Source organism: Sparus aurata, chromosome 20 (genome assembly GCF_900880675.1).
Source record: "Sparus aurata chromosome 20, fSpaAur1.1, whole genome shotgun sequence".
NCBI classification, from domain to species: domain Eukaryota; kingdom Metazoa; phylum Chordata; class Actinopteri; order Spariformes; family Sparidae; genus Sparus; species Sparus aurata.
The window spans coordinates 16,382,940-16,400,218 of NC_044206.1; the positions used below are offsets into that span (position 1 = coordinate 16,382,940).

Consider the following 17,279-nt stretch of genomic DNA (forward strand, 5'->3'; position numbering starts at 1 on the left):
TTTTATTTTTTTCCACTGTATTACATAATTTCCTGTTGTACTCTTTATCTGTAGTTTTCAACTTTTGTCACACAGACAATTTACATCATATTTCAGGTAGAATTGAATTCTCATGATGTCGGGACTGTTTCCTGTTTTATTTTGTAAGGTTCATCCTCGTGTCATGCTATGTTACTTCCTGTCTTTGTCTGCTTTTCCTTCCCTTGCGCCTGTCCCTTGTGTATTTACAGAACACAGTCTTGTGTTTTTGTCGGTGTTTGTTTCATGTGTTTAATCTGAGTTCAACACACTTTATTCAGTTTGTATTTGGTGTAGTTTTGGTTTTTGTTATGTTTTTATTTCTGTAGTTCTTGATTCTTCCTTCTGTTGTGGTCTAAGTTTTTGCAGCCTGCCTGTTTTTTGATAACGGCTTTTCATTAACGCTCTTTTTGTCTCACCATTTGCCTGCTTGGAGTCTGCATTTTGTTCCTTTTTTGGTATAATCATAAAATACTAGTTCAAATTTCGCCTATGAAGTAAAAACATAGTGGAAGATTAGAAAAGAGCGGCTACAGACTGAACCAATGTGTAAAAATATTATTAAATAATGAACTTGCCAAAGGTAAAGTGATACTTGACAGATTTTTTGGCTGAAATACAACTGCACTTTATGTAACGTGCAGTGGGATGTTTCAAGGTGATCAGACGACTGTCAACTGTTGCAACTTAACCTCAGAAACATTTTGAACTATTTATTATGTTTTTAATAGGAAGGGTTTCGGTCAAGTGCAGACTTTTGTTTCACCAACTTTAAAGCGCAGTGAAGATGTTAAACAACACTTAAGACAGCCTGTGTCACACTTCAGCATTGATTCTATTAAAGCCTATTTCCTGAATTTCTTTTCTATATCGCCTATGTGGACATTTTCCAGCATTTGTTAGTTGGCAGTGGAGAAGAACAGAAAACATGTAGGTGGGCAGACAGGGGAATGATGACTCAACTCAAAACTAAAGGAGACAATGTGCCCCTAAGCGCTGGAATATATTATCTTGCAATGTCATTTTACATAAAAAAAAAATAGAGTGTGATTTAAATTGATGAATCGGTTGTTGAAATCTGCAGCCAGGACAGCCTAGCTACATGTCGCAATGACTGAGACTATGAACACATGATGGTCGTCCGTGTAGAATAGATATGCAGACGGTGTCGTGATAGGAGTCATTAATCACCTCGATCAATAGAAGGCAGCAAAGGCTAGCATGCACACTTGTGGTCTACGCTTGCATTGGCTTGATTAGATCATAAGATTCAGTTGAACAAGACTAAACACAATGATGTATGTACTCTAACAGAGCTCTGCTGCAGATGTTAATATGGAAGTCTATCTGATGAGGCTGTGTTACTTCAGTTGTTATTAAAACAAACAGACATAAAAAATGGTGATCACTGGATTTTGTTTTTTTAAAGGAAGGTTTATCTTGTGTCATGATTTGAGTTTTTGGTTTAGAAGTTTCTTGTTTTTTTTTGTTGGATGGATTCTTTTGTGTTAGTTTTTACTTTCCTGCCATTTTTGATTTCCCCATTAGCTTCACATGTGTCTTATTATTATCAGTGTTCCCTCCCTTGTGTATAAAGTTGGTGTCCCCGGTGTCTCTGTATCTGCTGCTCATGTGCTTTGCTCTTCTGTTTTTTCTTTTACCCTTCCTGTGGTTTACCTCTGGTTTGTACATTATTTAGTTTTTGTATTTCTCTTTACTGTTTTGGATTTTTCCCTGGCGTGTTATGCCTGTCCTTTTTGTTACCTGGATTTTGATTTTTGGACTACAGCTTACATTATTAAAGCTCACTTTTTGATTGTTGTGTCTGCATCTGGATCCTCCTCTAACATTTTGTTTATTGGATTTGTTGTTCACAATGCATTATCTGGAAAGAAATATGGTGCATCCCCTGGACCATGGGTAGTGAGTTCACTGCTCCCTTTGGATTTTCAGATGGAACACTTCAAAGACGCAGGATTTGTACCTAACAATATCAATATGTTTTTTTTTTCAAAAAATGTTTTACCTATTTCGACCAAAGGCTTACTCATCATCATCCTGTATTTTGTTGCATTACCTGGCTAGTTTTATCATATATTGGTTCTCCGTTTCATATTTTCGATTGTGTTATAGAGCTATTTCAATAAAATGTTTCTGAAAAGAGCAACACAAATAATTTTACATACTTAAGACTGCTGCCAGACTTGAACCGACCATGTGACAATCACTTCACAGGCGTCTTACACCAATGGACGCAGTTAATTTCCATTTGAGGTGCAATTGTGCGCTGAACCTCTGAATACTTAATTACCAAAACCAGTCACCATGTCGTAATCAAGATTTGCATCACTGTGGTTGTGTGGTGTAAATCAGAGCCCTCAGTGTTTGTAATAACAGTGGTGCTCCTGGTGTGCTGTAATTTAAAGGTTTTATTCGACGTATTAACCAAGTAGTGATAGAATATAAACATCATCTAATTCCTCCAGTTTCTGCTGTGCTATGCATCATTTTATGTCTACTTTTAAGCAAAAGACACAGAGAAAGATATGAGAAATAAGCTCTGTATCCAGGATTTTTACACGCCGTTGCTTCTCTTGCGTGTCATACTGAGAACAGAGAATGAGATTTAAAATACACAGGCTGTCACTGCAGCCTCCAAACTGAGCTCTTGACGAGGGGTGGTGGGGTGGAGGGGTGGGGACAGCTGCAGCATGGCCACCAGGCAAAACTCTACAGTTATCTCCTCTCCAACTGTTTCCCTTTGATCTCTCTAATCTGCCATTTAAAGAAGAAAGCATCCAGAGCTGCCACACAGACACTTCAGAGTATTTCAATCCAGGCACACATGGCACAGTGTGTATGTGTCCATAAGCCACTGAAGTATATCACAAAATGCAAATGTATACACATAATTTAAACCTACGCTTTATGTTAACTCTTTCTCTTCCTCATCCAATAAAGACCTTTATTGGCCCAGTTTCCATCCGAGACAAAAATGTTTTTAGCGCTGCATTGAAGAGCTATTCTAATGACGGATCAATCTGCTGATTATTTTCTTAAATAAATAAGAAATAAAGAAATAAATCAATTGATTGTTTCATCCATAAAATATCTTTAGTTGTGAAAACTGCCAATCACCACTTCTCCTCTCTTCTTCTTAAATTTATGTTATGAAGAAGAGAGAGACTACTGTTCCAGACTGTGTTTTAAAGAGGACATATGATAATTTTCAGGTTCATGATTTTACTTTGGGTTACTGCTAGAATAGGTTTACATGCTTTAATGCTCAAAACACATCAGCTTTCTTATACTGTCCGCTGCTGAAACGCTGTAGTCCCCCTCTGTCTGAAACGCTCTGTTTTAGCTCCTGTCTCTTTAAGGCCCTCCCTCCCAAATACCCAGTCTCCTCTGATTGGTCAGCTCACACAGGCCTGAGCCAGCAGGGCTAACAACAACAGAGCGGCTGTGCTAAATCAAATCTTGCATGTCAAACTAGCCGCTAGGCATTAATTATGTAAATGTGTGACATGGTGACATTGTATGACGTCACAAAGTCACAGAATTAAAGGCAGGGCTGCTGACAAGGTGTTTCAGTGTTTTCTGTGGGAGAGTGGAGCTTCTGCTGGTGCGGACTACAGGCTTTATATCTTTCAAGATCTTTTCCAAGCACATATAAAACACTGAAATAAAAGATAAAAATTACGAACTAGACGTTGGGACATTTTCCAGACGAGTTTGTGACAACCAAACTGAATATTTTTAATTAGATGTCAGGACGATTTGCAGCTGAACACTAGCACAGATTCATCCCAAGATTAAATTAAAACCCTAGACTGAACACAACTCTTGTTTACTCATTAATTTGCATCCACTCATCCAGAGGCCAAACTACAAGTCTACGTGTTCCAACATCATGAGCTGGTAAAAATTAAAGTGATTGACTTGGCAAATCTGAAGAATTTCTAAATTTAAAAACCCTAAATGCAAATCACAGTTCTGCTCCCTTTAGTCGAAAAAAGAAAACACAAATGACTAAAAATCCCAGCTCTGCCTTTATCTTTAACAGGCTCCAATTATACGAGCTAATCTGGGCATATTTCCCTCGGGAGGCGAGGACATAATTGCCAGCAATCTGCACGGTGATATCAGCGCTGTTCTTGTGTGGCTTTTAAAATGACTTGACACATCTGGGAGCGACAGCGTTGTATCGGTCTGAACTCCGCACTTGGCTTCATCAAAAGGGGTCAATTAGAAAAACAAACAGGCCGGGGACTCATTTCGGATGCAGAGGAACTGAACGAGGGGCAGATGGTGAGGCAGGAGACTCAGCCTGCCCTTGAGCAATGATTTGGAGTCACTGTTGTAAAACACACATTGACGGGGTGAGAGCTCACATGCGTTCAGGAAGACGGATCCACAGATACATCACATCTCAAGTCAAGTAAAACCAGATAAAGTGAGGATATTGTTGCGTAAGGAGTAAGCAGTCTCACCAAACAGCATCTCCACGTGTTTTGTGATTCCTCTGCTTGCCGCTCTTCGACTCAGTCTTCTCCTGCCAGTTTATCTCCCATCAGTGAAGTTGAACAAAGTGCCTCCTCGCAGATCACCCTTCTCCAGTTCCACCACTTTTGATTCTCTGAGCTGAGGTGAAAACGGCAGTCCTCTCTCGGCCACTGACACGTCTTGGCTTTGATCCAATCTGCCGCGGCTAAAGAACGAGCTCGTGCGTGCTTCAATTAGAAAGCTCCGTGCTCTGTTGATCGCGCTGCACTTATGAGGCGAGAGGAGAGAAACGGGTGAGGCAGATTGAAAAGGAGGAGAGGTTGAGAGTGCGATGGTGAGAGTCTGAAGAGCAAGTGTGTATTCTTCTCTTCTCTGTGTGAGTATGTAAGGGGGGGAGAGAGACAGAGAGAGAGAGAGAGAGAGAGAGGGGCTGGCAGAAGACTGGCTATTACCAACATGAACATCCCACCTCCCTTCTTCTTCTACTTCTTCCCAGCACCATTTTCTATTCAGGGTTCACACCTGCATGCTCCCTTAAGGACACTCAAATGTAATTTCCTTCCTGGTATTACTTGACAACAATAGGCGTCATTTATCAATCTGTTTTCTGTTCCGCTTAAAATGCAGCTGTGCGACTGTATGTGGGAAGAAAACATTCAGAAGCTTTCACTTCACATCCAACTGATATTGACATCATCAGCAGATGATTCATACTGCAGTCCGCTGTTTGTGATGATTGATTGCCGAGTCCTTTTTGACAAGAATCAATGTTTTTTTTTTTTTTCCACTCCTGTTTTACATTTCCAATAGGTTGAGTGTGGAGAGGTTTCAGTCAAAATAACCTGAGTCACTCATGCAGCACAAAGTCATTAGTTTTCTCACCACCACCGACCGATACAATCGCTATCATAATTAAACGGCGGTGGGTTTAGAGGGCAGCTCGAGTAAGATTTAATTTGCTGTTTTTTTTCCTCCCATATAAAACCACAGTTTTCTGCTCATGATTAACACTCTACTGCACACCACCTCATTTTATTAATATCTACATAAAGTAGCTATGATGTTACATTTGGGCGGGACCGCTTTTATGCCGTCCGTCAGTCGATTCTTGAGAACGTGATAACTCAAGAACGCCTTGAGGGAATTTCTTCAAATTTGTCCATTTGGACTCAAAGATGAACTGATTATAATGTGTTGGTCCTCATGGCGCCGCATTCTCACTACGATACAACTATATCTCAAGAATAGAAATAGTACAATAACAGATTTTTATCACAGATGGGGATGAGAAACGCTCAAAATAAGTTGATCGTGTAAATATACATGAATATCTTAGCATGAATGACTTGAAAAAGCCGTCTAGCTCGCTTACGTACAATCTTACATTGTTTTCCTGTTTTATTTTAAAATGCCTTACGCCTGTCGCCATGGCTGAAGGCATGGATCGCACATTTCGTCCACCACAGAACAGGGAATTTGGTACAAATGTCCACTACTTCTCAAGGGTGAACAGATTAGGATGTGGCAGAAGATCAAAGGTCCAACTCATTTGGACATGGACTTCATTGGAAACACTAGAGGCTTCGAAGCATTTGGATCAGCCCTCACCAGAATAGAGAAAAGACAAGTATGTGCATGAATCTGGAAAGAAGCATTATTAAGGTTTTGCTTTGCATCTAATTTTTTGTTTTTTTTGTTTTACTGAACTGTGGTTTTCCAGTTGTTGCCTCAACTTCAATTATTTTATGTATAAGGACATTTTTCAGACAAATGGTGTGGACAGTGACAGTGAGGGAAAACAGATCCCACAGTCAAGTTTGGGAGGCAGTCTGGTCTCGTCACTCGACAGCCATGATAATATGAACAGTAGTTTGTGAAGTGTAGAGTTAAAAAGGTTGGAAGTAAAGGCATTAGGAGATAATAATGTGTAACCATTTCTGATGCAAAGGCATAATTAATTTACATCTATTCTTTCAGACATCATCAGAAGACCCCAGTAGAGGTTTAACAATCTGTAACGAGTTAAGAAACTCTAAATCGTGGAGGCTTAGCAGCGTGATATTGCAGCTCTTTCTCTGCTCAATGCTAATTAAAACTGTTTGAGATTAAGCTACCAGCAGCATGTAGCTCTAACAGAGTTTTTGTTTTAATGAGCAGGTGGGAGAGATTGTTTACTCAATAGCTTGCTCATTTTCCTGACTAATCTTTCCATGATTTATCTGTTCAGAGATGGTAGAGCACAGTTTGGTTCTGTGCTGCTTCATCTTGCTCCACAACAATGATAACAAGTCATTTTATTGCTGAATAAAGCTTTCTTTTTTCTTTTTCTTTTCTTTTCTTTATTTTTTTTTTAAGCTTTCTGCATTATCTTTAGCTTTAATACCTCTTTGTATTAACCACAGGAATGTTCTTTGCATTACCCCCTGGAAATGATCTGATTAATATAAACTGCATGGATTGTGGAATTACACTTTTATCTTAAAAATGTGTAATATTTAAGAATTCCGGTTTTAAAAAAATCAAAACATGACTAAAATAGCAGACGGGGTATGAGAGAAAAACAGTTAATGTACTAAAATCTTTGTATTGTGTTGCAAATCATGTTTAGCATGCAACAGCTAGCCCGTCACAGTCCAAATATCCAGTGCTAGCACCTACCCTACTATGGTGTTTCGAGCTTGCATTCCAGACTGCTAGCTGCATGGGTAACGGAGCTAACTTGGTAATGGCAGATACAATTGCCGACTACAAACCCACATTTACCTTTCTTGTAAGGCAGTGACCTACAGTTGCCATAATAATAATAATAATAATAATAATAATAATAATAATAATAATAATCTATCTATAATACACGGAATCTCTGTCTGTCTGTGTGTGTGTGTGTGTGTGTGTGTGTGTGTGTGTGTGTGTCAAATATCTCTGCGGATCAGGATCAGACTGACCTGAGACTTTCAACATGGCTGCTGTGTGGTTCAGTGGCGTGCAATTTAGCATTTGCTTGGACTGCAATGATACCGTTAATACATTATTTCATAAATGCTTTACAAATTCCATGAGCATTGTCCACCGGAGCCACTACAGTTACGTGCGCACCAGAGCCAATCACTGCACACAGTGGCCACGCGCGCACCAGAGCCAATCACTGCAGAGCTCAAGCCCACGACATACCTGAAGAAACAAGCGGATTTATACCTGCAGCGGTGCGAGCTCGACCAGGATTTTGCCGGCGGTTCGGTTCCGTTCTGTGCATCTAAACTGACTGTTGTGGATTAATGAGATGAAACAAGTCCAAGTCTGTTTGGGTCTGAGGAGATCCGGAGATGCGCTGTGGATGTTCGGCCCACCGCCCGAGTCGACGGAGCGGACGCACTGGCACGTCCAAAACTGGATTTAGGGTAAATAATGTCCAACACGCTTTTTCGCGAACATTGCCGTTACGTTTGCTTTGTGTCTGGTGCAGGAAGAAACAGTAAAAATGTGCTTTTGTCACAAGTGGATTTATACCTGCAGCGGCGCGAGCTGGACCGGGATTTTGCAGGCGGTTCGGTCCCATTCTGTTCTGTTCATCTAAACTGACAGTTGTGGATTGTAATGAGATTAAACAAGTCCAGACCGAGTCTGTTCGGGTCTGAGGAGATCCGGAGACGCGCGGTCAACAAAGTGGGATCAGAATCTGTGGATGTTCATGTTTAGCTAGCTGCTAGCCGCTAACCGACCCACACGGCCTACCTACCGAGTTGACGGAGCAGATGCACTGGCACGTCCAAAACTGGATTTAGTGTAAATAATGTCCAACACGCTTTTTCGCTAACATTGCCGTTACGTTTGCTTTATGTCTGGTGCAAGAAGAAACAGTAAAAATGTGCTTTTGTCACTAAAGTGTTCAAGCAGCAAGTTTGGTTGTTGAGGAACAGGAAGATGTGGGAGGGACATCGGCGGATGATTGACAGCAGCAGTGATGTGTTGGAGACGGCGACAGATATAGGGAGTTTTGAGAGTTGAGAGATTTGTGACATATAGTGTGTTTGGAGTGTATAGTTAGTGTGTTATGTAATATTTGGTGTGGTGTGTTCAGTGAGTAGTGGAGTCGTGTTGTGAGGCAAACCAAGGAGGAGACGGCTGAATGTGGAACAGGCAGGAATGAGCTGAGGAGCCTGAGGCATTGCCTGCATTTAAATGTAAATAGTTACACATAACTTTGTAAATTTCAAAAACTTATGCACCAATTTAGTAAACAACAATTTATATTTGCATTATAACTAATGCAATTGGTTCATTAAACATATTTGTGGTTTTCACAGTAAAAAAAACTTTTTCTACTCTGATTTTATGTTATTTTGTGATTTTAGGTCCATAGTGTTAATATAGTACCTTAAAATGAAAAAATAACTGTACAGTCACACATGTGAGGTTGTGCTAAAAATAATTACACCAAGTAAGGCAAGGTAAATAGTTTTTAAGGTGAAATATAATGGTATAATCAAAAGTAGTCAAAAACAGCCAATTATATCCCTGACGTCCCACCTTCAAACACAGCCTCATTTGGCCATCCATGAAATAGCTACTTAACCTCCCACTTTTCTTTAGGAAAACATGCTTCCTACGGGCAATGCACTAGTAATAATAATAACAACAACAACAACAGCTACAGCAGCAAAGGAGGAAGTCAACTGAAAGGTCAAAGGTAAGTTTTTTCTTATCAAGTTAATAGTTAAGTGATGTAAGTTCATCTACAACTAAAGTTACGTAATTAATGTAGTTTATTAAACAGTCATGTTTTGGGAACAGTGATATCTCTTTTTGGAAGTCAAATGGCAATTAACCTATATAGTCATTTAGATATTAGGTTGTGTTATAAGTAAAATAGACTTATCAAAGCATCTTACAGCTTTCAGGTTAACAATGTGTGGCAGTTCTTCAGATGTAGTTGCTGAGGAGGTGGAGAGGAAGAGTTTCAGTGCATCAAAAAACTTGATTCGTTCCAGAGGCACTTGGCTGGATATTTGTAGAGGCAACACAGAGGCTTGTCTCCACCGCTGGGGAGGGCAGGCTTTCAGTGCATTGTTATTCATCTCACAGTCATTATAATCATTTCAAATAAACACAATTATTCTCACAGTCTGTACTCTGAAGCCCTGGCCTCAAATGTCATACACAAAACACATGCACACACACATGCGCTGTTTGTGTGTGCCCTGCGTGCCCCTTGCTGGCTCCTTGTCCACTTGAATAAGTGGGGTGTGGAAGCACAACACTGACAAATCCTGACAGCTTTACACTTGATTTCAGGCTGCTGCATTCAAATGAAAGTGCAAGGAGACGGCCTCAAGCACAGCGGCTGTGTGTCGGCAACACACAGCATGCTTTCATCTGGCCACGGACATACCAAACACTGCCTCTGCATATCCTCCCATACAGACTCTGTATGTGTGTGTGATGGACTTGCTATGCTACCTTTGGAAATCACTGAATCGCTAAGGGTTGTGAGGGAATGATGGGGAGAGAAAATAGACAGAAAGGGAAATTATCAAAGCTGCAATGCTTAATCGACTATTGAATATTTATAACAATGTAAGAATTCTGCATTAAAATGTCCGTAAACTATTAGACCTTTGTAAGCGCCGTTAGTGAGCAACGGCACACTCTGAGCGTGTGTTTAGTGTCTGTGTGTTTAAATTCAGGTCAGCTCTCAGTGAATTCAGCACTCACCAGAGACTCCAGTTCTCTCTCCTTTCGCCTCTCCTTTCATGAAGTATACCCTATATGTACTTATATGTCTCACCAACCATCCAAACAACAGCCAAACAATCTCAAATAGCGATACTTTGGCTATCAAGATGAATCCAGTGTTCCTCGTGTTTGTTTTCAAATATTCAAATATATTCAGACCTTTGCTTCACATGCAGGATAATACGTCATTTTGAGTCTTAAAGCTAACAGTCTAACAGCTCCCTGGGTAATCTCTAACCTGTGCTGTAGATGACACAGCTATAGGGAGTACTGTCAAACAAGTGTCTGCTCTCTCAGTCACAGAGGGTTTCGGTGCCATATCTGTCAGCCTCTGTGGCAACAAAAACAAAACATCACCCACTTCATTCCGTCACCGCATCTCCGTCTCCAGCTTAAGCTCCTTCCTGCAGGCGTTCGGACTGTGCAGAACGACCGCTGATGACAGATCAAGTGACATCTTAAAAATGGCTGCTTTTGCTAAGCTGCCTCTGCTGCATGAAACGAGGCCAAGCAGCACAAAACTCCAGCTGATAAATGTCCCATTTCACAGCTCGCACAGTATATTTCAGCATGTCTGCGTGCGCCTGCAGACAAACTGCTTTCACGGTTGTTTTTGTGATGCCGTGAATTTACTGCATGTATTCAGATGGAGGAACAATCGAACCTTCAGTGGATCTGCAGCGCTCTTTTGCAGAAAACTGGAGATTTTCCATTAGTGAGAGGAAGCTTTGTTCCAGAAAGAAGAAAGACCTAATTTTCTATTTTATTGGGAAAATTGCTATAAATGGAGCAGGAAATGTAGTAAGTCACCTCTGTGACCGACATTGTTGTTCCAGTTTGATTTACGATGTGTGTTTGAACTGTTTTACTTTGAAACATCAAACAAAAGAAGACTGAATATCCAAGTACAGTCACATGTGGTTACTATGAAACCAGTACACCTAGCCACAGGGTATATGGGCGTACACCAACTCTATCTCCACCTAAAAATAGCCAAAGATATGTATGAGTGGGCATCTTGCAGAGTAAACCTGCAGGAAATTATGTTACCGTCTCTACTGTAATCCCCGACTCTGTGCTTTAAAGGAATAACTCCTCCAGAGCAACATAAACACGCTGTGAAAAGGCGCCGAGCATGATAAGAAGTGCTTTTAGGGAAATACTTGTTGAAAATATCCCGTCAGTTGGTGATTCTGCTTATTCGGCCAACACAACTACAAATACGAAGCAAATATGAAAACTGTCAAACTGACAAAAAGACGGGATCACATATTTGAATATTCACACATAAGTTTCTATAACTTCTGCCGTCGAACACTTAATGCTTCTCACAGTGATTCCAGAAATACATTTAACATCAATTTCATCACTGAATGACATGAGAGCAACGTTATGCTGCTTGTTTTTTAATATCCGACCAAGCAAAAGCAGTGAATGACAGGATGTGAAGTCGGGACTCTGCGCCACATGCTTTATGTAAAGCATTTTGCTAGATATTCATCGATTCGTACGCCCAGCTAGCATGAACATTGAAATTATGGACAGAGATTGCAGGTCTGATTATTACTGTGGTTTTGCCTTATCTGCTCCGGTTGCACTGCCTAAGGGAAAATAGTTTTTACACACTGATATGATACTGAGATAATACATTTTTCTGTGATTTTTACATGCTAAGAGTTTCACAAAGGGCCCCAAATGCAAGACAAAAACAGTGTTGACCAACAAAAAGCGAGCTTTGGTGACGAGTTGATATCCAAAATCCAAAATGCAAGAAAAACACAAGACAAGCAAAGGAAAGTCTAATAGAAAACTAAAGAGAAATATGAAACTGCTCTCCACAGCTTCTGTGGGAACACAGAGGACACACAAGGACCGGGGGACAGACACAGGAACACAGGAGACACAGATGAACCAACAAAGAGCGAGGGGAAAACACAGGCTTAAATACACAGGAATGGACAAGAGTGTGACGTGTCAATGATTTGGTAACATCGTCAGTACAAAATAGATCTGGAAACGATAACCCTTGCACTGAAACGACTCCACGGTGGTCTAAAAGCTTAGCGTGGAGACGTGGTAAGTGCTGTGGCCCGTTTCCCTTTTCAAAAGGCTCCCAGTGAGAACCACCCCATTAAAATCTCTTTTCATTTGAGCAATCACTTCATGAGGCTAAATAAAGGGGATGCTAGTTCAGCCGTGGGAAGGGAATGGGTATTATTAGGCTGGTTTCATTGCAGCACAGACTGAATTGTACTAACAGTCACCTTAATTGACTTGGCTCGTCCTCCTTTTTTCCTCCTCTCTACTGCAAAATATGCAATATGGAAAAAAAAGGCTTGTCAGACATTATATAAAACTTGGCATTGGTGTGACTTTTGTGTCGGAATATTCCTTCCTATTTGTTTACAAGATTTAACAGAAGATCTGCTTGGCTGCCATTTTCAGCCAACAAAATCTGTAGCTGAATCCAGTAATGAGTCATGTCGATGTATCAGCTCCTCCATTAAACAATGCTTCATGCTCTAGAAAATCCTCCCATCTCCCAATACAGTTCACTTATCCATGGAGGTTTTCTGTTAGTTAAAAGGATAACTCCACCAATTTTACACATTAAAGAGTTCTGCTGCATATAACATAGCATACAGAATTTTCTGGCTCCAGGGTAGGCTGCATGTAATCCGATAAATTGCCTCCAGAGATTTCACTCAGTGGCTAAATTGCATTGTGGTGATGTAGACACCACAATGCACCATTCTTACGCACAAGTTTCTGCTTATGCGTAGGAATACGGATGTTGTACAGTTGAAGGAATATAGTGCCAAAGGAAAAGCTTGTTTAACAGCAACATGAAGCACCAAAAATGTTAAAACATACCAAAAACAGAACTAACATTTGAGGACATCACCTTGGATATCCCACTTAAGATGGACATTTTTCATTATTTCCTCACATTTTACAGACCAAATAATAGTCATTTCTAGAGAATACAATTTTAGATTAGCCAATAATGAAAATAATATTAGTTGCACGCCTAAATATGACAAAGGAGTTACAGGACACTGGCACATTTACAGGCTATTTTCCCATCTGTGCTCTACTTCTATTCCTGCTCCAAATAAACCATTTAATGGCTATTTCTAGTTAATTCAGTTGTTTGCTTCACTGCTCAATTTGACTGTGGTATTGTCAAATTCACAACAACCCAGACAAAAGGGATCATCAACCGCTGTAGGGTTCATTTAACCTGTTCAAACATGGCAGGTGTGAAATCACTCTGTGCCCTGTGTGGGGAAACGGGAGGCCCTTTCACCCCGAGGGACTGACACGAGCTGCCCGCGAGTGAGTCATCTTCACAATCAATTAATGGAGGAGATGGCTCTGACACTGTGGCCCGCAGCGGGTCTGGTGTTTGAACTCTGTCAGGGCTGATATATTGTTGATGCACAGGTCCAATCTCAACATGTGCACATTATGAACAGCATGCAGTGATGAATGATAAGTTCCCGTGAGTCTAAATGTCAACACGGCTGTGTTTGCAGTGCATTCGGTGTATTTACTACTGTGGAGTGTTTATTGTGGTGGGGAAGTATTTCCAGCATAATTTCCCCCCTTGTTTTAGACAAATGTGTCAGTAAAGGCAGCATTTCATCCAGGAGAACAAATGGCTCCCCGCTGGCTCGCCGACAAACTGGAGCAGAATGGAGGTCAAATTCAAAGGACACTCTCTCAGTTGGTCGTCGCACTGAAAGGCGCTCATTTCTTTCTCTAGATAATAAATCTCTTCAGACACTTCCATATGCCAACACAGTCCAAATAAAAGGCTGTAGCTATCCACCATCAGACATAAGCTGTGACCCAGTTCAATACAACAATACATCTAATCTTTTGAGTATAAACTGTGTTCACAAGGGAGATGTGATAAAATAATATGTATACTTAAACAGTCAGTATGCTAAAAATGCTGATTTATTAAAGTGTGCCATCGATGGACACTGCTTACCAAAAATGCAGTGAACAAAGAAGATGGAGGAGCTGTTGTTGGAAAAAAAATAATATGAATAGCAACACCTCAGAAGGCAAAAAGTGGAATTAAATCCACTGAAAAAATTATTTTTCACTCGTGAACAAGTGATTTGACTGTCACAATTGATCAAAAAAGCCATGATGATGAGCTGATGTTCAAGTTTCAAAGCCTAACATCCAAAATGCAAGTAACAAGAAACAAGCAAAGGAATTTCCAAGAAAAAACAAAACTGAGGACAAAGCAGCAGTCACTGAGAAGAAAGTGGGGACACAGAAGACACTCGAGGACCGGGGAACAGGCACAGGAACACAGGACTTGCAGGGATGAAAACAGACGAACCAACAAAGAGTAAAGAAAAACAGACTTAAATACAAAAGGAGTGATGAAGAAATGAAACAGGTGTATAGAGAAATAGGGCAGGAATAAAACAAAGACAAAGACAGGAAGTGGAAAGTAAAACGTGACACTTGAGGAAAAACCTTTACGAATTAAACTGAACTAAAATCAAGGACCATGAACATGGGAGCTAGCATCTGAGCTCCTGATCAGTGAGTCAGGAAATAAAAGTTTGGTTTTGGATAAGGAGTCAAAAATATAATAGGTGGATGGATAGAGCCCAAAAAATGGGTACCACAGACACACACACACACACACGCACACACACACACACGCACACGCGCACGCACACACACACACACACACACCAAATTCTGCTCTCCTGCACTGGATCAGTCTCACACTTTTAAGTATGAATGATGATCTGCAGAGGCCATTATCTGACACCACAAAAAGTCAATAACATTCTGATGATAACAAAATGAGGTTGATGTGAGGGAGAATTTAAACAATGGATACAGTATTAATTTAATTCAACGCGTTGTGTTAGATAGGAACAACTAAATACGTGTGGTAGGCCTACAGAGACAGACAGCCTCATAAATCAGCATTAAAACGTGCCATCGTATTGGCCAGTTGTTCATTAGAGGCTTTTTTTTTTTTGGCGTGCTGATTGATCAAGCCGGTCAGCGTGGCAGAGTGACACAGGTGGCGGTGAGTGAAGGTAATTAATGGCCCCTCGTCGAAACAGGTGTGTAGAAAATGGCGAGGGGCTCCTCTGGAATAGTAAATATGTGCTGAGTGCAGAGCAGTCGTAACACCCCCTCATGGTTTGCAGATGTGAACATTTGCAATGTCAGACCGTGTAAACGGCAAGTCAAAATAAATAAACACCTGACTAAACGAGGTGTTTTAGGAATCCGGGAACAGTTTTCAAAGTGTGCTGAAAAACTGTCTCTCCATTTGTTTTGTTTTTTAACCAAACTGCAGCCTGTATTTGTAGAACTTGTGAGATCAGTGCTGAGGAGAAACAAAGCTTTTCTGACAGGTTGCGGTGGCTCCAAACCTTACATTTTTGCTTTTTCTGTTGCTTTCGTGTGTGTGTGCAGCACAGAAACCCATAGCAGGGTGAAAAACAGACTCAGTGCCTGCGATGACTTTGTTTACATACAGAAAATAGTCCAGTTTTTGCCCTTCTCTAACTATAAAGCAAGGAATCTGTCCGTCTGTCAGTCACATATCTCGAGAAACTGCTCATACTTGACAGCTTAGTTTCTGAGGACTGTAGGAAGTGCAGTGTTGGATTTAGCGCATTTTGGCAACATGTTCAACAGTAACAGCAACACTGCTCCGTGCAGCAGTGGGGCCTGGACTTCAGTGCTTAGCCTCCATGGAGAAGTAGACGTAAACAAAATGGATGTCAGTGTGGTGCAACAAGAAAAAAACATAAGCAGAAGCTCTAACAACTGAACAAGGAAGACTGGATCTGCAAACCATCACATTACCAGATAATCTGAACTGAACATCAAGATTTGACTGTGCACTACAGTAGTTTTGAAAAACTGTGACTGTTTGCTAGTTGTTCTGCGCACAACACACCCATGATAACAAACAGACACATAAACAGGTGAGAAATTGCACAAGCTGCGACAAAAAACCCAGTGGAGACACATATTCTGAATGCTTATACATCTCTAAACAATGCTCCCAAAACCTGAATTATTTCAGCATATCGTAGGTGTTGTGACTGGAAAATGCTACGAGTATGTTGTTTACATGGATCAAATTCAGAATATCATCATATCCAAATAATGGCGGAACATGAGGGTGCATGTTAACAGTCACTGTGACACTTAAAACAGTTATTGTGAAATGTTCCTTGATACCAGGAAGCATGAGGCTCTCAAACAAAGCAGCACATGTTCCCACCTCTTGTAAACAGACTCTCAATGGAGGAAAAATTGATTAAAACGCTGCAGATGACAAAATAACACAACCACTGTCAATACGACAGCACTGCAGTAAATAACAATCTGAAGAAGTTCATAATGTCCTGTTTTTGTTCACATTGTAAGAGTTGTTGATTAAACTCTGGTCATTTTGAGGCAGTTTGTAGTGTTGGCAAGCAAATAAAAGTTATGAGTCGATGTTGGTGGGGGTCTTCATGCTGTTCCTCTCTTGTAATAAATGTTTTTCTGTCACGATTTTCAGCTCCTTTATGTCCAACAGACAATCTTGACGGCAGACATGGTAACTTGTTAATGTAAATGATGTCTATGTTTCATTTAGCGATGTCGCACTGGGACACTTAGATGTAATGGAGCTATCATTAATATTATTAGTTACACCTGTGCTTTTCCTGTTATGACAAGTCAAAATGTATGCTGTGGGACTACTTGGCCTCCTTCTGTCTCTTTAAGTTGTCTTAATTTGCCTTAATTAGCCAGCTTAAAATGAGGCTCATTTGCCAAATCTCACTAATGATTTTATTTGATATTCATCTAAATATGACTCAACTCTGAAGGACAGAACTTTTCATTATGCAAACTAAGGCCTCAAAAAATTGCTTTCAACTTTGTCACACAGTTTTCAGCAAAGTGCTGTGGATGAAATCATAAAAGTAGCCAATCTGAATGTCAATTATAAACTGTGAGAAGCTTCA

General features: G+C 40.5%; 1 protein-coding gene across 5 annotated transcripts in view; it reads right to left on the minus strand.

Moving 5' to 3' along the window:
• The window catches only part of LOC115571360 (zinc finger protein 385B-like), an 81,539-nt gene that overhangs the window by 33,204 nt on the left and 31,056 nt on the right, over positions 1-17,279 (minus strand). The window contains exon 1 of one of the 5 annotated variants that reach the window (XM_030400732.1): positions 4,512-5,019. The exons of the other annotated variants lie outside the window; for them this stretch is intronic. Coding sequence (XP_030256592.1) covers positions 4,512-4,521 — 10 coding nt within the window. The 5' untranslated portion in view covers positions 4,522-5,019. Of the gene's footprint in view, positions 1-4,511; positions 5,020-17,279 lie in introns of those variants that run through there. 5 annotated transcript variants of the gene reach the window in all.